The sequence below is a fragment of the Mustela erminea genome, chromosome 12, assembly GCF_009829155.1.
Source record: "Mustela erminea isolate mMusErm1 chromosome 12, mMusErm1.Pri, whole genome shotgun sequence".
In the NCBI taxonomy this organism is placed as follows: domain Eukaryota; kingdom Metazoa; phylum Chordata; class Mammalia; order Carnivora; family Mustelidae; genus Mustela; species Mustela erminea.
In genome coordinates, this window is record NC_045625.1 from 2,595,425 (window position 1) to 2,615,481 (window position 20,057).

Genomic DNA, 20,057 nt, shown 5'->3' on the forward strand with positions numbered 1-20,057 from the left:
GCCTGCCTGTCGGTTTACCCGGCAGCCCACCGGGCAGCGGGGAGAGGGACGGCCGCCCGCCTCCCCTCGACCGGCCTCACCACTGGACAGCCACCCTTGCCTGGTGGGTCCTGTCCTGGCATGAGGTGAGGGAAGTTTGAGCTGTTTTGCCGGCACAAGGGGGGCTGCACGGGTCCACTCCTGCGTGGGCGAGACCGTGGGGCCCAGGAGGGCGGTGGGCCTCCCTCAAACACGAGCTGGCTGGGGATGCAGCAGAGCAGGCTGGGGACTGACTCTCCACCCCAAACATTCATGAGGTCCTGGTCTCATGGGGATCCCGGAGACCCCCAACGCCTGTGACCACTGGGTGGTTCTGGCCAGTCTCAGGCCTTGTGAGACCTTCCTCTCCGTGCATGGAGGGATGAGTGTGGTTGGGAGTCTCTGAGGCCCCCACAGCGGGACTCAGCGAGATGGCCCTTCTGTCTGCTCGGCCTGGACCCGTCCTCACCAGCCTGAGAGCCACTCACCTCTGAGGACTGAGGACTGTCCCAGGGACAGGGCCCACATTGAGCCCGTCCGGTCCTCGGGGCTGGTGGCCTGACCCCAGCTGTCTGAGCCTCGGGCTCCCCGCAGCCTCTGGGCCCCAGACCAGGCCCACCCGCAGCAAGCCTGAGGGACACCCCTGCCTCCGACCTTCTTCCTGGGCCCCTGACAGCAGGAAGCAGGGGCCTCGGGCATGCCCAGTCCTACCCCAGGCCTCCTGCCGAGAACGACACGTAGAAAGGTCGACCTCTTTGCTTGTCCTGGCCTGTGGTGTCCAGGCGGAGTTTGCTGGCCGCTGGGGGCTGACACCCCGCCCCAAGACCACCGCACCGTGTGTGGGTTCCCAGGGCCCCTCTCCCGGCTCTCCCTTGGGCGGCTTCCTGGGAGCTTGGTCCCCAGCCCCGTCCCAGGGCCTTGAGCCACAGCGGGACCAGCCATTAGGGGAGGGGGTGGCCCCAGCCAGGGTCACAGCCCTGCCCACGGAGGGCATCAGCCACGCCCCATTTGCAGCCACACATGCGGACTTAAGGCCCAGGGCCCATCTCTCTGGGGCAGTGTGAGATCCAGAGCGGGCCACTGTGGGCGCCCCGAATCAGTCCGAGCCGGGGGGCGGGGGGTGCCAAGCCCCAGGCCCTGCACAGGGGCCATCAGTCACTTAATCCTCCATCCGGGAATGAACGCTTTGCCAGATTTCCCAGGAAGCAGCCTGAGACCCAAGAGGGCAGGTAACAGCCCAGGCCTGGCTCCCTCCAGACGATGTGGCAGACGGTCCCGTCACTGTTCCTTCCCCAGGTGAGGAGGCCCAGGCTCAGGCAGGTGCGGGGGCTGCGGAGCAGCCGGACAGCAAAGCGGCCTCAGGAGGGCCGACTGCCTGTGGCCCCGGGGACCCTCGCGTCTTCCCGCCAGCTCGCCAAACCCAGAGCGCGTCCTTCAGCCGGGCCCAGCCCGCGGGGGCACTGGGGCCTCGGGGCCGGGCGGCTGGGAAGGCGTTTCCTCCTGCGTCCGCCCGCGCCCCCTGGGCCTTGTCACGCTCATCAGCACCTGTACCTCGGGGTACGGACAGCTCGGAGTTCACTCTCGTGGCCGGGCTAGAAGTGGGCAGCCGCAGCTCATGAAAAATTAAAAGCTCAGGCGGCTTCCTGTGCTCCCCGGCCCTGCAGGCTCGGTCCACGAGGCCACGTCCGCCAGCCTTTCTCGCCTCCATCCACAGGCCGCTGGCTGCTGGCCACCGACCGCCTTGGGGGCTGTCCTGATGGGTGTCTGCAGCTGCCCCACAAGGGGACAAGGGCCGGCCAAGGAGTGACTGGGGTTCCACTCCTCCGGAGCAGGGGAGGGAAGCGACGGTGTCCGGGGCCCAACAAGCCCCAGGTCGGCGGTCCTGACCCCGTGGGCCCAGGCGGTGGGGATCGATCGGGAAAAGCTCCAGCGCAGTGAGGGGCTGGTGGGAAGCAGGGGCAGGGGGCCGGGTTGGGTCAGGGTCGGGGTGCCAGGGAAGGAGCTGGGGGCCCCCTGGGTTTTCCCGACAGAGAGCGGGAAGGACCTAGGGACTCTAGCCTCCTGCCCTTTGTCTCACCGGCTGGCGTCCAGCCTTCCAGAAGGAACAGGCAGGGGAGGCAGAAGTGCCGGGACCTCTGGAAGGGAGAGAACAGGGGCCACTCGGCCACATAGAGGGTGGCCCCGGGAGGAGGTGGCTCTGAGGTCTGACGTGGGGGAGGAAGCCGCTTCTGGCCTGGGGAGGGGCTGGTCCTGCTGGTTTAGGGAGCAACACCCCAAGGGGCGATGCTGGAGGGCAGCAGGGCGTCGTAGGAGAGCGGGGGTTTCAAAGTCACCTTGCACAGGCCGGTCAGGTGGGCGTCGAGAGACACCGGCGACCAGCCCTGGGGCATCGCACATTCAGAGCTGGGATGTGGGATGGCCAAGGAGTCCGGGGCCGAGGGAGGGGACCAGAGCGGGTGGGGGTGGGGGGCAGCACGGTCAGTGCCCGGGAAGCTGAGGAGGAAGGTGCCCAACGGCTACCAGTGCCCGAGGGCAGGCGGGGCCTTGCTGGCCAGGGACAAGCCAGAGTGGACGGCACAGGTGGTGTGGGGAGACCCATGTCGAGGCTTCGCTGGGACCGGGCCAGGGTGGCGGGGAGGGTGTGTTCCCAAGCTGGGTGCTCTGGGGCCCTGGGGAGACCCTCGGACTTACTGAGTCGCATCTGTTCTCCTGACATGACCAGACCGGGCGCAGGCCCCACCGGGGCTTGCCTGACCAACTCCCCAGAGAGACTTTCGGGGGCCACCAACCCTGCACCAGGTGACAGCTACAGGGGAAGATGGGATTCAGGGGCCCTGAAGCGGGCAGCGCTCCAAGGGGAGAGAGGAAATAAGCCTGTGCTGGGGTCCAGTGGGGTACGAGGCATGTGCTGGGGTACAGAGGGCATACTGGGGTACCGTGGGCGTGTGCTGGGGAACAGAGGACGTGTCGGGGTTTAGGGCTTGTGCTGGGGTACCATGGCGTACGTCAGGGTTCAGGGCATGTGCTGGGGTACTAGGAAGTGCACTGGCCACTGGCTCTGAGGTCGGAGCGCCCTGGTCTATGGAAGCTTCTTCCTGCTGCTCGGCTCCAGGAGTCCAGGTTGTGGCTGGGGGACCCTCTGCACGGGACGCAAGAGAGGAGAGGGGCCCACAGCACCCCTGTCTCCTTTGGGACCCTTCTTGAGCCCTGTGAGCGGCAGAGGCCACAGTAGCCGGGGCCGAGGCCCCCAGACCAGAGCAGGGCAGGGAGGTGCGGGTGCCCAGTCCGAGGCCCCTCCCGAGGGCCCACGACCAGGGCCGGCGCGGACGGCCTCCACGTCTATGCCGCGTGTACTCTGCCCAGAGCAGCACTTGGGGATGAGGACGGCGGCAGACCCGTCCTGGAGACGCGGCAGCCGCCCAGGCCCCACAGCCCCGCCCCGTCAGGGTGAGAGCAGGGCTGACGTCTGCCCCGGCGGCGGGGGGATGCCCGGGGCCTCGGTTCACAGCCCACCCGCCACGTGACGGAGCCCCTGCCCTGGTGGGCAGTGGCCAGGAGGCCAGCAGGAGGACAGGCTGCCTGCCATGGGATCCCTGGTCCCAGGACCACGCCCGCCTGTCCTGCTGGCTGTCGTCACTGGAGTTTCTATACCGGGGGATCCTGAAACCCCGCCAGGCCAGCGCGCGGGGCAGAGCGGCTCCGGGGGGCCCCTGTGTGAGGCCAGAGCTATGACAGCCAGAGGCTCATTGCCCCAGGCCCTGTGTCACTGCGGGGGACCAAATGGCCCTTCCCCACAGCGACTCCCTCACTGATGTGCTGGCTCTGCTCTGTCCGTCCCAGGACGCTGGGAGCCTGAGCAGGACTGGGGGCCTGTGGACATCGGTGAGCCCAGGGAAGCAAGGGCAGCTGGGGCTGGAGGGGCCTGTGCTGGCTGCAGGGGAGGTCACGCCTCCCGGCCCCTCTGTGTGACCATCCTGGAGGCTGCAGCAAGTCTCAGGCCACAGCCACCAGGGGCCATCAAAAAGAGCAACTGTCAGCTTCCAGAACATTCTACATAGATGAGCTGGCATGTTTTGAGCCCGTGCTGAGGGCCACACAGGGTGCATTTAACCCGGGTGAACGGCTGCCTGCGACAGCAAGCCTGGGGACCGTGCGTGTTCACACTCAGGGCCTGAAGGGCCCTGGTGGGAAGCAGGTGGCTGCTGACCAGCCCCCGCTCTGCCCACTGGCTTTGCAAGGGTGGGGTGGGCAGGTCTGCCAGGACCACACAGGTGCATGGATCACTGGCGGGGGGAACCCTCCTTGTCCTGCTACGCCCTCTGTCCGTCTGTCTGCCCAGCTCCTGAAGTGCAGGGGTAGCTGGTCCGGCCCCTTGGGGAGCCCCCGCTGGCCAGAGCCCCCCATGGCCCTCTCCCCGCCCCCAGGGTCCAGGTGGAGTTCTACGTCAATGAGAACACCTTCAAGGAGCGCCTCAAGCTGTTCTTCATCAAAAACCAGAGATCCAGTGAGCAGGGGCGGGGGCAGGGCCCGCGGGGGCAGCAGTGTTGGGCGGGCAGGAGGGGGATGTCACTGAGCCAGGGCGTCTGTGCGGGGCAGGGGCGTGGGGCAGAGGAGGGGCTATGCCAGTGAGTGGTGGACGCAGGGCAGGGTGGGAAGGCCCCTGGTCTCAGCATTAGGCCCTGGAAACTGTGGGGACCCTGCCCCCTGCTGGACACTGGGCTGGACTTGGGGCCCTCCTACCCGCCCCCTGCAAGCTTCCCTGCTCCCCTCCGTGCAACCCCACCCTTCCCCTATAGGTTCCCTCCACCTGCTTCCCCAGGAGGAGCTTGGCCTCCTCAGACTCTTCCTGGCGCACAGGATGGTGGCGGTCCCCCCGGGGCCTCACCCGTCCCTGTGACCCCGAGACTCCCACCCTTCCGTCCCGAGGAGTGGGTGGCCTGGGGAGCTGTCTGCACCCCCATCTGTAGGGCAGGACAGTAGCAGCCCCCGGCCATGCAGAGCGGTCCCTCAGTCCCTCAGCCCAGCCCAGGGGGTCCCAGGGGTCCGGGGGGCGGGGGAGCTGTCAGCAGTGACCGTCACCGTGGGACTCCGGTGGTGCCGGAGCCCTGACGGCCCCTCCCCCGCAGGCCTGAGGATCCGGCTGTTCAACTTCTCACTGAAGCTGCTCACCTGCTTGCTGTACATTGTCCGCGTGCTCCTTGATGACCCGGCCCTGGGGATCGGATGGTGGGTGATGCGGGGGCGGCCGCTGGCCAGGGCCGAGGCCGTGGGGGTCTGCGTGGGGTGTGCGCCGGCGTTCAGCCCAGCCTGGCCCCTCGGGGACTCCTGCCTTCCCTGTGTCCTCACTCAGGGTCCTGCTGACCAACGGGCTCAGCCCGGGGACAAGGGCACCCCGGCCATGGACGGTGGCCAGCTGTGCCTCCAGCAGAGCACAGGAGGGGCTCGGCCAGCAGCTCGGTGCCGGCTTCGGCCGGGGAGGGGGCAGGACACATGCCAGCCCGGGGATGCACGCGGTGCCATGACTCCTCCTGGGCCCCTGTCCCTGGCAGGGGGCACCCGCGGCCCCCCCAGGTCTGGGCTGTCACGCAGGCTCACGGATGCCCCGCGTGGCCTTGCTGCTTCGGGTTCTGCTGGTCAGCCTTGCGGGACGCCCGGTTTTCTCACCGGCCGGCTGGCAGAATCATGTCTCTGTGCCTGGCAGTCTCAGGGACACCTTGGGTGGCCCCTTCTCTCCCACGCCGGACCGGGGGACAGGGCCCTGGAAGAGGACACCCTTCCCTTCCTCTGCCGTCCCTGGGCTTCCAACGCCCGGGCGTGCGGCTCTGGACGATCCCGTGTCCCCCGCGTCTCCTCTGGGGCCACTTTCTGAGCTTCGTCTCCAGCCCGGCCTGTCTTCCCATGTCGGGCCCCGATTCCCAGAGCTCCCCTTGCCTTGGGCAGGCGCAGCCTTCCCGCTTCTCCCGAGGCGGCGTCTGGAACCGGGCTCTTGCTTGTGGTTTTCTCTTTGGCTCGGTCTCTGCTTCTTCCGAGCTCGCGCTGAGTGGGTGTCCACAGCCCCACGCGAGGGCCGCAGAGGCGGGTCGGGCGGGCTCAGCACTGTCTCCGAGTGGACGGGCTCCCTCCGCAGAGCCGGTCTTCCTGCCTTTCCCTGAGGGTAGGGGCAGCCACCGGGCTCCCAGGCTGAGCCAGGGAGGAAGCTGGGGCCCAAGGACAGGGCAAGCTGCCCTTCACCCCTGTCTGCCCCAGGCCTAGTGTCCCCAAGCCACACACTCAGCTCCCTGGGAACCCCTCCTGCCTTCAACGCGGGGGGCTGCACAGATCCGGCTGTGGGGGTTTGAGGAGAAAACTGAGGGCTCAGACTCTCAAACCGCTTTCCTGAGTCACCTTCTCCCCCGGCGCACCCTGAGGCATCTGGTTCCACAACCCTACAGAGCCCGGGTCTGTTATATTCATTGTCCAGTGCCCTGCACGTAGCTGGGCAGGGGGGAGGGCAAAGGGACGGAGGAGGGGCCGGTGGAGGGGTGCAGGGGCGGGTGGGTAGGGGTGGATGGATGGGTTATGGACTAGTGTGTGGCGGCTGGATGGACGGATGGATGGACAGGTGAATTACAGAGAGCAGATGGAGCGGTGGTGGTTACGCGGACGGTGGATGGTGGTCGGTGGTCGGTGGACGGTGGATGGGCGGGGGTGGGGGCGCGCCGGTGGGAGGACAGCCAGCCACATCTACGGGCGCCGAGTCTGCAACATTAGCCCCAGTAAGACTCAGGGAAAGAGGGTCACTTGGAAGAAGAGGAGGAAGGAGCTGCCTGTTGTGACACTTGTCACCACGGGGCTCTGTGAGAGCGAGGTCCCCTCGGCCAGGGCCATTGGTTACATCCTGGGGCAGAATGAGCAGGCCTGCCCCGCCCCTCCCCCCTCCCCAGGGGCCGGGCATCCCAGAGACGTGCGTCTTGGAGCCGGCCGTCAGGGTCAGGGAGGGAGCTCGCTGTCCGTGCCCGGCTCTCTCACATCGTCCTGCCATGTGTGTGGCCGCTCCGGACTCCGGGAGCCTCTGCGCTCCATCTCCGACCCTCCCCAGACCCCCCTGTCAGACCAGGCCGAAGCCCCAGCTCTTCCCTGGGCTCTGCCATCCCTGTCCCAGCGTGGGGTGCTTTCCCACCCGCCGGCCTGGGGGTCCGCGGGCCCTGGGTGGGGTGCGGAGGGCGGTCCCGTGGCGTGCTCCCGCGCCCGCGGCAGCCTTGGGAAGCGTGTCTTCGGGGCCTCGGCTGGGCCACCTCTCTCTCTCCACAGCTGGGGCTGCCCAAAGCAGAATTACACCTTCAACAGCTCATCCTCTGAGATCAACTGGTGAGTCCCCTGGCCCAGCCCCTCAGCTGGTGCGTGGCCTTGGCCCGTGCGCGGGGCGGCACCGGGGTGCCCCTCGAGAGCCCCTGACGCCTCGGGGGCAGCGTTAGACTTCGAGGCACCACCAAGTGACTTGACTCAGCAGCCCCCCACTCCAGCTCGGCCCGCAGACGGCGGTGGGGTGGGGGGCAGCAGCAGGGAGGGGCCTGAGTGAGGCGGGGCTGCTCCCCTGTGTGCCACCTTCACCCAAGGAGAGCCGCGGCCCCAGAGCGCCCCTGATGCCTGGTTCAGAGTTAGGATGCGTCCCCCAGGGCGCGGCCACCCCCTGGGTAGAAGGGCTTCTGGCTTCCCGCTTGCTCGGTTTGTCCCCTCCCCCGCTGGCCTGCACCCCCCCGAAGCAGGGGAGGAAGGGAGCCCCGGGCTTGGTGAGCCCCAGTGAGCCTGTCCAGGGTGAAGGGCCCCCCTGAGCCTGCAGCCCTGCCCCTCGTCCCCAGCTTCGGGCCTGGCCTCCGCTCCTGGGAGCCTCCCCTCCCCCTCCTGTCCTTGTCGCCTCCGGGGGCAAGGCTGGTGCCCTCCATCCTCCCAAGGAGCAGCTCGGGTCACCAGAGGCCCGGGGGGCTGGGGGACAACAGCCCAAGGCTCACCTCCCTCCCTCCCCAGGGCGCCCATCCTTTGGGTGGAAAGAAAGATGACTCTGTGGGCGATTCAGGTGAGTGGGGGCGTGGCTCCGGGGGGGCCCTGCTGCCCCTCGCCCCACTCAGGCTCCGCCCCTCCTAGGTCATCGTGGCCATAATAAGCTTCCTGGAGACCATGCTCCTCATTTACCTCAGCTACAAAGTGAGTACCCCCACCTCGCCTGACCCTCCCCTCTGACCCCCCCACCCCACTCCTGGCCGGCTTGTCCCCCCACCCCGTTTCCTGACCTCCTGGCTGGTTTGTGTCTCTCTTCTGCCACCACGGCGCCCAGGGGAACATCTGGGAGCAGATCTTCCGCGTCTCTTTTGTCCTGGAGATGATCAACACGCTGCCCTTCATCGTGACGGTGGGTGAGCCCCGGCGGAGCGGGGGTGGCCCCCTAGCACCAGCCCCCTGATCCGTCTCCTCCACAGATATTCTGGGCGCCCCTGAGGAACCTGTTCATCCCCGTGTTTCTGAACTGCTGGCTGGCCAAGCACGCCCTGGAAAACATGATCGTAAGCCTCGGGCCACGCAGCGGCCTGCCTCCCCGGGTGTGAGCCCCCCGGGACGCCCCCGGCCTGGCAGGGAGCTGGCCACCGTCCCTCCGTGCCCAGGAGGCCGGGCTGAGGCTCGGCAGCGCGCCACCTCTGTCACAGCAAAGGACCGTCTCGGCCCTCCCATCTCTGTCTCGACCGGGACCCGTGGTGGCCTCGTGCTGCAGCCGAGGTCCAGCCCCGAGCTTTGCCTGCAGCTGCAGGAGGAGGGGCGGGAGCCAACAGGCCACGCGGACCGGGCCCACGTGACCCAGACCCACGGACGGACCGTCTGTTGAGTGTCTGACCAAAACCCCTTTCCCAAGCAGTCAGCCGGCAGCGGGACACAGGCTACCCCCGGGGCAGCCGTCCCCCCCCAGGGCTCACCCCCATCCTCAGTGAAGCCAGGCCCTTCCGGTCTGTGCCCCCAGCAGCCCCCCACTGCGGGTGACCTGAGGGGCCACCGAGAGCAGAGAGCCGAGGGCAGGTGTCCCACAGGGGAGCCTGGGCCACAGACACACCCCCTCGCTCGCTCCCGAGCCCTGGGACGCCCCGCAGGAAGGGCCCCAGCTCCAGGGCGGGTCCCAGGCTGTGGCCCTGACCGGCCGGCATCCCGCAGAACGACTTCCACCGCGCCATCCTGCGCACGCAGTCGGCCATGTTCAACCAAGTGCTCATCCTGTTCTGCACCCTGCTGTGCCTGGTGTTCACGGGGTGAGTGCGCCCTGCAGGGGGTCCGCCACCCTCGCCTGCGTGTCCAGGAGGTCAGGGAGGCCTCAAGGGGGCGGTTGGCAGTCCGGCCCAGGGCTGGGGGGTGGCTCAGAGCCCACTCTTGCAGCCGGCGGGGTCCTGAGTCCAGCTCCTCTAGGAGGAGGTTGGGGATGTGCCCTGCCCGGGGCTAGTGAAGCTGGTCACTACCTCCTGTGCCTCGGGCAAGGATGCAGGACAGGCACCGAGGTCTGGGAAAGAGAGAAGGAAGGCCACAGGCTTCTTGGCTGCCCCCACCCTGCCCTCCCAACACACACACAGTCCAACAGAGCTGGGGGCTCAACCTGATCTCTCCCTGTGCCTGTCCCCCTGGGGGACGGTCTCTGAGCCCCTCTCTGTGCTGAGCACCCCGTGGTGGGTGCTATGGGCCCCCCAGGCCCTGCCAGCAGCACCTTCCGTCTGGGGACTGGGCCTTGGGGTCCCAGGCACAGGAAGCAGGGCTGTCCAGCCGGGCCCAGGAGGGGCTGGACAATCCCCGCACCCCATCCGACCTCCTGGGTGAGGAGGCTGGCCGGTGGGGTGGCGTGTGGGGGCTCACAGCCGGGACACACCCACCTCCACGGGCCCCCAGCCCCACATTCAGCCAGTGCACGAACTTCGGGCTGCACTTTCCAGGGGCCTCAAAAGAGCCGTGGGAAGGAAAGGGAATGTCAGGGGGAATCCGACGGGCGGGGTTGTGCCGGCTCTGACAGACCGTTGGCATGGCGGGCGGGGAGCACCTAGAGCCCACAGGGACTGAGCCAGACTCAGGACTACATGTGGGGTGGGGGGTCCCCCGGCCAGTGATGGGGCACCCAGGGAGCTGTGAGGTGGCCACGGCCCTGCTCACGGCCCTCTGACCGCCCGGCTCCCCAGGACCTGTGGCATCCAGCACCTGGAGCGAGCAGGTGAGAACCTGTCCCTGCTCACGGCCTTCTACTTCTGCATCGTCACCTTCTCCACCGTGGGCTACGGCGACGTGACGCCCAAGATCTGGCCGTCTCAGCTGCTCGTGGTCATCATGATCTGCGTGGCGCTGGTGGTGCTGCCGCTGCAGGTGCGCGTCCGGTCCGCGCCCCCCACCCACCCCCCACGCCCAGCTCAGGAAGGAGGAGTGCCAGAGACCTGCGTGGGACAGGAGGGGGCGAGCCCGTCACCTCCGGCCCTGTGGGAGCCGTGGTGGGTCTGGGGCTGGTGAGGCCACTGCCTCCGGCGGGTCGAGGAGCCAGGGGCGGCATTCTCAGTGGGGGACCGCGGTCAGCTGGAGCAGACGGTCTGTTGGAGGAGGCGGGGCTGGGGCCTCAGGAGCAAGGTCGCGGCTGAGCGCGGCGCTAGAGCAGGTGGAAAGGGTGGTTCCCATTTTCTCCCCGTGTCCTTCTGCTCAAGTCTGCTGCCCGGTTAGCTCCCGCGGACAAGAGCAAAGCCAGCTGACCGCGTGGCGCATGCAGGCTTCACACGGCAGAGACATCCTGACCCTGTCTGGGGGCCCGCATCTGAGTGCAGGGTGACCGCATGGCGAGCGCCTGCTGGACACCCCGAGGGAGGCTCCCTTTCACACCCTTCCTGCTTCTGGGGCCACGGGGATCCCTGGGCTCCCCCAGCCCATGGCCCCATCCCTCCCATCCCTGCTCCCGGCCTCACGCGCCTCCTCCTTACGTGTCTCCGTGCCCACTGCCCTCCTTTTAGGGGCCCCAGACATTGGAGGAGGCCCACCCCAATCCTGTCTGACCTCACCTTAACTAATCTCACCTGCAAAGACCCTGTTTCCACGGAAGATCCCACGGGGAGGTTTGGAGTGGGCGTGAGTCTTAGGGGACGCGGTCGAACCTAACACAGGTCACTTAGCTGCCTCTCGGCCCCGGGAGGTAGACATGATCGTGCCATCTTACAGAGGGGGAGGCTGAGGCCCAGCGTCCATGCACGCGGCCCCCACCCTACACAGGTGACCCCTCCAGCCGCGGAGCCAGTCCTATGCTTCAGGGCCATGGGGTCTTGTCCCCAGAACTTAGCAGGTGCGCCATAAACTCAGTGAAATGATCCCATCTTGGCGGGATGCTAGTGGGCCTCCCAGCAGGGGTGAGCACACCAGAGGGCAGCTGCCGAAGGCAGGGGTGTTGAATCTCAAGGCCCGGAGATAGCGGGGAAACTGCCGGGGAAGGAGGCCGCCCAACCCCCGCGGGTCGTGGAGCCCTGCTAATTCAGAAGGACTCACAAGGGGTGTGTGTGAGGCTGGCGTCCCTGAGGCGTGGGCGGAGTGGGCGAGTCCCCACCGGACAGAACAGTCTCTTCCTCGCCACGAGTCTGGATTTCGGTCCCTGTGCCTGAGAGTTTCCTGCCACCCCCAGGCTTCTCCAAAGGGATCTTAGGGGCCCATGGCGACCCCAAGTTCTCATCATCGCCCCCATGTCAGGAGCGTGGACTTGGGTATCGCGTCACTGTTGCCAGGGCTCCGGGGGCCAGGAAGCAGGGCTCCGTTCCCCCCCCGCGCCCCACCCCGTTCCCTGCCGCCCCCCCCAGGCGGCCTGTGCTGTCGGGGAAGGGGGCTCTGCATGTGCAGCTCCCATGAGGAAGGGCCCCTTCCCTGCACTGCCCCCGAGTCGGGCCCCCTGGGACTCAGCGGCTCTCCCCCCCGCAGTTTGAGGAGCTGGTCTACCTGTGGATGGAGCGCCAGAAGTCCGGCGGGAACTACAGCCGCCACAGGGCGCAGACGGAGAAGCATGTGGTGCTGTGTGTCAGCTCCCTCAAGGTCGACCTGCTCATGGACTTCCTCAACGAGTTCTACGCGCACCCCCGGCTGCAGGTGAGAGCTGCGGCCCCGGATCCCCGCTGTCTGCACTGGCCGCCCCGCGGATGGGCCCACTACACCTGAGCCGGGGCGGGACTGACCCCGCCTCCCGCAGGACTATTACGTGGTTATCCTGTGCCCCACCGAGATGGACATCCAGGTCCGCAGGGTCCTGCAAATACCCCTGTGGTCCCAGCGGGTCATCTACCTCCAGGGCTCCGCGCTCAAAGACCAGGACCTCATGCGAGCCAAGTGAGTGCCGGCCGGGGTGAGGGAGGAGCCGAGTGGGGAGGGTCATCGGGGCAGCCAGCGGCTCCCACTCAGGCTCTGGGCCTGCTGCCCGCCCAGGCCAGCCAAGCCCCACATGGACCCCACCTCGGAGCACCAGGGCTTGCCCAGCCCACCTGTCCTCCCGTGCCCAAGGGTCGGCCTGCCGGGGCTCCCACTCGCCCCTGCTCCGGGATGGGAGATGCAGTCAGGTTCCGGGAACGGCTCCAGGTGGGGTCAGGGTGGGAAGACGGGGGCCGTGGGTAAGGTTTCTTTTAAAGACAAGCTGCGAGGTGCCTGGGCGGCTCAGTCCGTTAAGCATCTGCCTTTGGCTTGGGTGGTGATCCCGGGGGTCCTGGGATCCAGCCCCATATCCGGCTCCCTGCTCAGCGAGGAGCCTGCTTCTCCCTCTGCCTGCCACTCCCCTGCTTGTGTTCTTGTGCACTCTCTGACAAATAAAATCTTTAAAAAAAAAAAAAAAAAAAAGACAAGCTGCCAGAGTGACTTGAGGAAAGAAGACGAAGCTGTCAGATGGGACTTCCCAAATGTGCCACTGCACGTTGCAGGCAGCCCGGGAGTCCCCCCTCGGCATATCTTCATTCCAGGGACCTCTTCTCATCCTGCGATGGAGTGTGGGGTGCTCGGCCAAGGGGAAGCAGTAGACTGGAGAGCCAGGGCGCCCCCCTTCCCACCTGTAACATTTTAGAAAGGACTCCAGCATGGAGGTGGCCGTGGCCAGGGGACCCAGCCTCTCCTGTGACCCAGCTCCAGGCCAAGGGGCAGGGAGAGGCAGAGGCCTGGCAGGGGCCAGTGATGAGCCAGGTGGGGGGGGGGGGGTGCAGGGCAGCGTATTGGGGAGGGAGCGGCCTCCCTGCCCTGGGCTGTGAGCACTTCCCCGGTGCCCCTGCTGCAGCCGGGGCTCTCAGGGGTGGGAGAGGAGAGCAGAACAGGCCATCCAAGTCCCTTGGGAGACACAGGCCAGCAAGTGGACAGGGTCCGGCCTCTTAATTACCACATGCTCTCCCCCATTCTGCGCCCCAACCTGGCCCTGGCTTAATAGGGTCATAGAGGATGGGCCCCCCCGCGAGCTGGTCTGAGTCCTGACGCCAGCCCATCAGCCCAGAGCGAGGTGGGGTCCGACGGGGCTCAACCCTTCCGGCCTCTGAGCCCGTGACATCTGAGGAGCGTGGACGGTGCAGGCAGCGCTCAGACCTGGTGCTTTGCAGGATGGACAACGGGGAGGCCTGCTTTATCCTCAGCAGCCGCAACGAAGTGGATCGTACAGCAGCGGTGAGCGCCGCTGGCCCCCAGCCCAGCCCGAGCAGGGGGACGCCTGAGGGCAGAGACCCTCCCCTGGGCCGCTGCACCCCTCAGCACTGACCCCGCCTCCCCTCCCCCAGGACCACCAGACCATCCTGCGAGCCTGGGCCGTGAAGGACTTTGCACCCAACTGCCCCCTCTACGTCCAGATTCTCAAGCCGGAGAACAAATTCCACGTCAAGTTCGCAGGTGCGTGCGGCGGGTGTGCGTGGGGGGCTGTGGGAAGGGCTGGAGCACCCGCGAGCTCACAGAGCCTATCGGGGGGCTGTGGGGCGCGGTGAAGCCCACGCAGGCGTCCCTGTGGGAGGTGACCGTCGGGCACGCGGACCCAAGTGTCCGTGGGGCCTCCGAGAGGCATCTCTGTGGTCGCGCTCCAGCTGGGCTCCCGGTGGGAGGGGGCGAGCAGACCCCCCGCCCTGGAGCGGTCCTCAAGCTGCGAGTCCGGCTCCGATGCTGGGAGGGCAAGCGGCGCCGGGGGAGGGCGCGGGCCGGGGCGCCCGCTGTGGGACGGCGAGGCCCCGGCGGCCACCTGCCCCGTCCCGCCGCAGACCACGTGGTGTGTGAGGAGGAGTGCAAGTACGCCATGCTGGCCCTCAACTGCATCTGTCCCGCCACGTCCACGCTCATCACGCTGCTGGTGCACACGTCCCGCGGCCAGTGAGTGCGCGGCCGCGGCAGGCGGGGCGGGGGCGGGGCCGTCGGGGGGGGGGGCTGCTGCTGGGCTCCGCCCTCAGGGCAGGGCGGCGGTGCGGTATGGGCCGCCCCCGGGGGCCGCTGACGGGCGGCCGCCCCGCAGGGAAGGCCAGGAGTCCCCGGAGCAGTGGCAGCGCATGTACGGGCGCTGCTCGGGCAACGAGGTGTACCACGTGCGCATGGGGGACAGCAAGTTCTTCCGCGAGTACGAGGGCAAGAGCTTCACCTACGCCGCCTTCCACGCGCACAAGAAGTACGCGCCCGCGGGCGGGGGCGGGGCCGCGGGCGGGGGCGGGGCCGCGGAGGAGGCGGGGCCAAGAAAGGAGACCGGAGGCGGGGCCGCGGGAGGAGGCGGGGCGTCGAGGGGCGGGGCCAAGAAAGGGGACCGGAGGCGGGGCCGCGGACGGGGACGGAGGACGGGGGCCGCGGGCCAGGGCGGGGGTGGTCGGGGGCGGGGCGCCGAGGGGCGGGGCCGGCGGGGAGGGGCGGGGCCGGGGGCCCGGGGGCGGGTGGCCGCGGGGTAGCCAGCCGCTGCGGCAGGACCTACAAGACGCGCCCCGCGCAGGTACGGCGTGTGCCTCATCGGGCTGAAGCGCGAGGACAAGAGCATCCTGCTGAACCCCGGGCCGCGGCACACGCTGGCGGCGTCCGACACCTGCTTCTACATCAACATCACCAAGGAGGAGAACTCCGCCTTCATCTTCAAGCAGGAGGAGAAGCAGAAGAAGAAGGGCTTCCCGGCGCAGGGGCTGTACGACGGCTCCTCCCGCTTGCCCATGCACAGCATCGTGGCCTCCATGGGTGAGCCCCCGCCCCGCGCCTCGTGTTCCCGTCGGTACACCCCCCCCCCCGCCCCGCAGGGCCCTCGGGGGCGCTGGCGTCCCAGTGTCCGCCCTGGGACCGGGCGGGGGGAGGCTGCCCCGCACCAGCGGTCCCACCTCCGATCCGCGAACCAGCCGCCCCCAGCAGAGCCAGGGAGGGACGGCCAGCCAAGGTCAGCCGCTCTGCTCCAGGGACAGTGGCCATGGACCTCCAGAACACAGAGTGCCGGCCCGCACAGAGCGGTGGGGGCGGCGGGGGCGGCAAGCTCGCGCTGCCCACAGAGAACGGCTCGGGCAGCCGGCGGCCCAGCATCGCGCCCGTCCTGGAGCGCCCGACAGACAGCTCCGCTCTGCTGCCCTGCGACCTGCTGAGTGACCCGTCGGAGGACGAGATGACTCCGTCAGACGACGAGGGGCTGTCGGTGGTGGAGTGAGTGCCCCTGCGCCCAGACAGAAGCTTCCGATGGGGGGGGGGCAGACACGGGCCTGGGGGCTGCGGCCAGCAGGGAGGGAGGGTGAAGTCCCCGTGGACTGAGTCAGGGCTTCATGGGAGACCTCGTTTGGCAAACGGAATGAAAGCTGGGCTGTGCCTCCTGTCCCGCCTCCCCTCCACCTCTACCGCGGGCTGCCACACCTGCGGGCCAGGCCTGCTCAGAGGGGGAGGCTGTCCTCTGAGCATCATCTATCGAGGTCACGGGTAGGGGAGCCCTTGGGGAGGCGCCATCCAGCCCCAGAGGCAAGTGGCGTGGCTGGCCACCAGGGCCGTGTCCCTGAAGCCAGCGGGAGACAGAGCAGAAGGCCGTCCCCTCCCCCACGCTGCTCAAGGCCTGGCTGTGGCCACCCCCATGTGGGGTGCACTGGGTGCTGCTGGGGAGACCAGCCCAGCCCCGGGCAGCCGGCAGAGAGGGGCCGAGGGCCAGCGTCGGCCCCCGGGCTGGGGTGCTGGTAGCTTCAGGGAGGGCAGGAGCCTCGGGTTATGCCGGCGATCGCAGGCTCTGTGTAAGCGTGTGTGTGTGTCCATGAGTTGTGTGTTCGTGTGTGTGCTGCGTGGCTTCTCACCTCGGACCCGTGGTCCGGGCCCAGCCCTCCTCGCCCCACACACAGTCCCACAGCTGCGCGGGTCTGTGGGGTCTGGCGCCTCCGTGTGGCCGCTCGGGGGCACAGCCCTGCTATGCTGGGCAGTGCGGGCAGGGGCTGGGGTGGGGCTGCGGGGGCGGAGCCGGAGCCCCCAGGCCCACCGGACAGGCGACTGCTGTCTCCCACGCCAGGTACGTGAAGGGCTACCCCCCCAACTCGCCCTACATCGGCAGCTCCCCCACCTTGTGCCACCTTCTGCCCGTGAAGGCCCCCTTCTGCTGCCTGCGGCTGGACAAGGTGGGGCCCCCCCCCCCCCCCCGCACTCCACGGGACTTGACCTTGCGAGGTAACCGTGAACTTCCAGAAAAAGCTTCAAGACGAGCAGGAGATCCTGGGCCTTTGCCCAGACTCACGGCATTTGCTCTCGGCCTCCAAAGACATGCGGGTTTTACCCGCACCCCCTGGGAGCAGGTGGAGCCCCTTCCCCCTGCCCCCCGCCTGTGTGCTTTCTGAGAGCCAGGACGTCCCTCAGCGCCCCTGTCGGGTCCACCGGCCGCCTCGGGTGCCCCCTCGTCCCGCAGCCTTCGCTGCCCTTCACGCGGCAGGTTTGCCTCCAGGGCCCATCCACACCTCGCGGGGCATGCACCTGTCCTGACCCTTCTCACGTGGCTCTCAGCCCTGCGTCTGGAGGCGTGGACAGTGGTTTGGTGGCACCTGCCTCGGATGGGGGGGATGGGTCTGAGAGCTTTCTCGTGAGAAGACTCTGCCTGTGCACCTGGGGCCCGATCTCCGAAGGTGACAGTGTGCTCAGAGGCACGAGACGTTCGTGCGCTGCATCCCTGGGGGTGTTGGTGTGGATCACGTGGCTCACCCAGGTTCCTCTGCTTCTGCCTTTGGGGCTAGTGAGTCATTTGTGGGGAGACGGGGAAGGTCTGTCCTCGCCCGGGGGTCTCAGCCGGGATCCCTTGTACCTGCTTCTAAGCGTTCAGCCACGAGGAGGCGTGTCCACCTCTGCGCTTCGCACAGTGCGGTCTCTGACTCCTCTTTGGTTCAGGACTGTCACCACACTTACTCCTGTGGTGCTGCGGTTTGTGGCCAATCGTTACTGATTTCGGGGCTCAGACTTTCCTGTTTTGTGGGGGGAAGTCATTTGGGCACATTGGGGCGAGACTGTGTCCCTGTTGTCCCCAGAACACTTCCACAGCATCCCCGCCCTGTCGTGCACCTGCCCTGCCCTGCTCCTGTCCTGGAGCCACTCCCCCAGGGAGCCCCGCGTCTCTCCGTGCAAAACGGGGGTGACACCAAGTGCTGGGTACAGGCGTGCTCGCAGCTCCTACAGTATCACTGCATCTGGGCCTCAGCGGATGGAGCTGGAACGTGTGCATACACGGATGTACACATGTGACACATGTGCACATGCACGTGGCATGCACACACCACACGCATGATATGTGACACGTGTGCACATGTACATGCACAACACATGCACACTGTGCACATACATGACGTGCACATGTGACGCGTGGCGTGTGCGCACATGCACGTGCGTGCATGTGCATATGTGTGGCTCACATGCGTGTCACACATGTGCACATGTGACACACACATGTACACATGCACATGCACAACACAGATTTCCTTTCTGCATCTGCTGAGATCCAGGTTCGTACAGTGCTTCCCTCCCCTCCTGGACTTGGGGGTCCCACAGCACCATCCCCTCTTGCCGCAGCTCTGCCCCAGGGCGGTCATACACGGAGCCGCCGCAGGCGGGGTGAGCAGGTCTGCTGGGGCGTGTGGCTCCCATGGGGCTGCTGCAGGCCACAAAGGGGCCAGGGCCAGCAGCTGGCCACCAGGTGCCTGTGGGTGCCCTTCGGCAAGGGGTCCCTGAGAAGCCTGGCGTCGCCACGGTGGCCGATGCCGTGTGAAAGTCAGTGAGGGGAAGCCCCACAGAGACAGTCAGGAGGTGGGCAGAGGGAGCTCCTCACGGCCACTGTCCAGGGCAGAGCCACAGGGAGGAGACAGGCTAGCCACGGGGCAGCCAGTGAGAGGCCACCACACCCGCCCCCGGTGGACTTTTAGTTCCGAAGAGCCCCTGCCCACTCACCCCTTCTCCGAAGCCCAGCAGGCCTGCTCTTCTCAGAACTGGCCCATGGCTTGTTCCGGATGGAATCTCGCTTCTTCCCGGTGAACCCGGGTTTTGCTGGTACAGTAACCGACGGTCTCGGTCCCAAGGCTGAGGTCGGCCCCGGGCTCTCGGCAGGGCTGCAAACACAACAGCTACGAGGACGCCAAGGCTTACGGCTTCAAGAACAAGCTGATCATCGTGTCGGCGGAGACGGCGGGCAACGGGCTGTACAACTTCATCGTGCCGCTGCGGGCCTACTACAGATCGCGCCGGGAGCTCAACCCCATCGTGCTGCTGCTGGACAACAAGTGAGACCCGCCGCGCACCCCCACGCCCACTTGCAGAGGCCCCTGTGTCCCTGGGCCCCCCGGTGCTCAGAGCACCCTTCTTCCTCCTGCACGGTTTGTCCTGTCCCCTCACTATGAATCTCCGGGGGGGCCTGGCCCAACCCCAGCTCCTCGACCCCCCGAGCCTGGGGTCTGACCTGAGCCAGTCCCCCTCCCCCACCGGGGCCGTGGTTCTCCCTCAGGCAAAACAAAGAACAGCCGCGTGGTTCTGTAAAGGCCCCCACGTCTGATGCGCTGTGGTCTTGGGGGACCCCTGCTCCATCCAGCCTTGCTCACTCGGGGCAGGGCCAAGCTGGGCACAGGGGGCGAGCGGCAGAGCAGGGCGGGCACCCACGGGACCTACTGTCCCCACAGGCCTGACCACCACTTCCTGGAGGCCATCTGCTGCTTCCCCATGGTCTACTACATGGAGGGCTCAGTGGACAAGTAAGGGACTTCGGCCTCGCCGGCTCCCTACGGAGCCCCTCCCTGCCCCGCCCCTCCCCCCGTCCCACCCCGCCCCTCCTCACCGGGTGTGGGGAGCCCAGGAGGTGCAGGGGAGGGGGGTAAGCTGCACCCAGAGGGAGCTCCCGGGTCGCCCGACCTGGCCCTGGGGGCCCCCGGCCACGTGGCATGTCCCCCCGACCCCAGCCTGGACAGCCTGCTGCAGTGCGGTATCATCTACGCGGACAACCTGGTGGTGGTGGACAAGGAGAGCACCATGAGCGCCGAGGAGGACTACATGGCGGACGCCAAGACCATCGTCAACGTGCAGACCATGTTCCGGTGAGAGGCCGGGGCTCGCTCCCGGGGCGGCTGCAGCAGGGCCAGGCTGGGTCCAGAACCAGCGCCCCGGCCATCCAGGAGCCCGGCCCTCTGCAGCCGCTGGGACCACGGGACCCCACCCTGAGTCCCCGCTGCCTCATCCGCGACCGGGGGACCCTGCCCTGACCCCGCTGCCCCATCCGTGACCGGAGGACCCGCCCTGACCCCGCTGCCCCATCCGTGACCGGAGGACCCGCCCTGACCTCGCTGTCCCATCCGTGACCGGAGGACTGTCCTGACCCCGCTGCCCCATCCGCGACCGGGGGACCGTGCCCTGACCCCGCTGCCCCATCCGCGACCGGGGGACCCTGCCCTGACCCCGCTGCCCCATCCGCGACCGGGGGACCCTGCCCTGACCCCGCTGCCCCATCCGCGACCGGGGGACCCTGCCCTGACCCCGCTGCCCCATCCGCGACCGGGGGACCCTGCCCTGACCCCGCTGCCCCATCCGCGACCGGGGGACCCTGCCCTGACCCCGCTGCCCCATCCGCGACCGGG

General features: G+C 67.9%; 1 protein-coding gene across 10 annotated transcripts in view; it reads left to right on the forward strand.

The window, feature by feature from the left end:
* The window catches only part of KCNT1 (potassium sodium-activated channel subfamily T member 1), a 62,880-nt gene that overhangs the window by 31,854 nt on the left and 10,969 nt on the right, over positions 1–20,057 (forward strand). For 6 of the 10 annotated variants that reach the window (XM_032308115.1, XM_032308113.1, XM_032308121.1 and 3 more), the window contains 21 exons: positions 4,443–4,522; positions 5,145–5,244; positions 7,309–7,365; positions 8,023–8,071; positions 8,140–8,199; positions 8,330–8,404; positions 8,472–8,555; positions 9,193–9,287; positions 10,197–10,377; positions 11,956–12,120; positions 12,221–12,357; positions 13,599–13,662; positions 13,773–13,881; positions 14,241–14,349; positions 14,489–14,638; positions 14,951–15,186; positions 15,399–15,636; positions 16,475–16,580; positions 18,544–18,716; positions 19,110–19,181; positions 19,386–19,520. In XM_032308115.1, coding sequence (XP_032164006.1) covers positions 4,443–4,522; positions 5,145–5,244; positions 7,309–7,365; positions 8,023–8,071; positions 8,140–8,199; positions 8,330–8,404; positions 8,472–8,555; positions 9,193–9,287; positions 10,197–10,377; positions 11,956–12,120; positions 12,221–12,357; positions 13,599–13,662; positions 13,773–13,881; positions 14,241–14,349; positions 14,489–14,638; positions 14,951–15,186; positions 15,399–15,636; positions 16,475–16,580; positions 18,544–18,716; positions 19,110–19,181; positions 19,386–19,520 — 2,475 coding nt within the window. Of the gene's footprint in view, positions 1–4,442; positions 4,523–5,144; positions 5,245–7,298; positions 7,366–8,022; positions 8,072–8,139; positions 8,200–8,329; positions 8,405–8,471; positions 8,556–9,192; positions 9,288–10,196; positions 10,378–11,955; positions 12,121–12,220; positions 12,358–13,598; positions 13,663–13,772; positions 13,882–14,240; positions 14,350–14,488; positions 14,639–14,950; positions 15,187–15,398; positions 15,637–16,474; positions 16,581–18,543; positions 18,717–19,109; positions 19,182–19,385; positions 19,521–20,057 lie in introns of those variants that run through there. The other 4 variants (XM_032308114.1, XM_032308117.1, XM_032308122.1 and 1 more) reach the window with 3 other exon arrangements.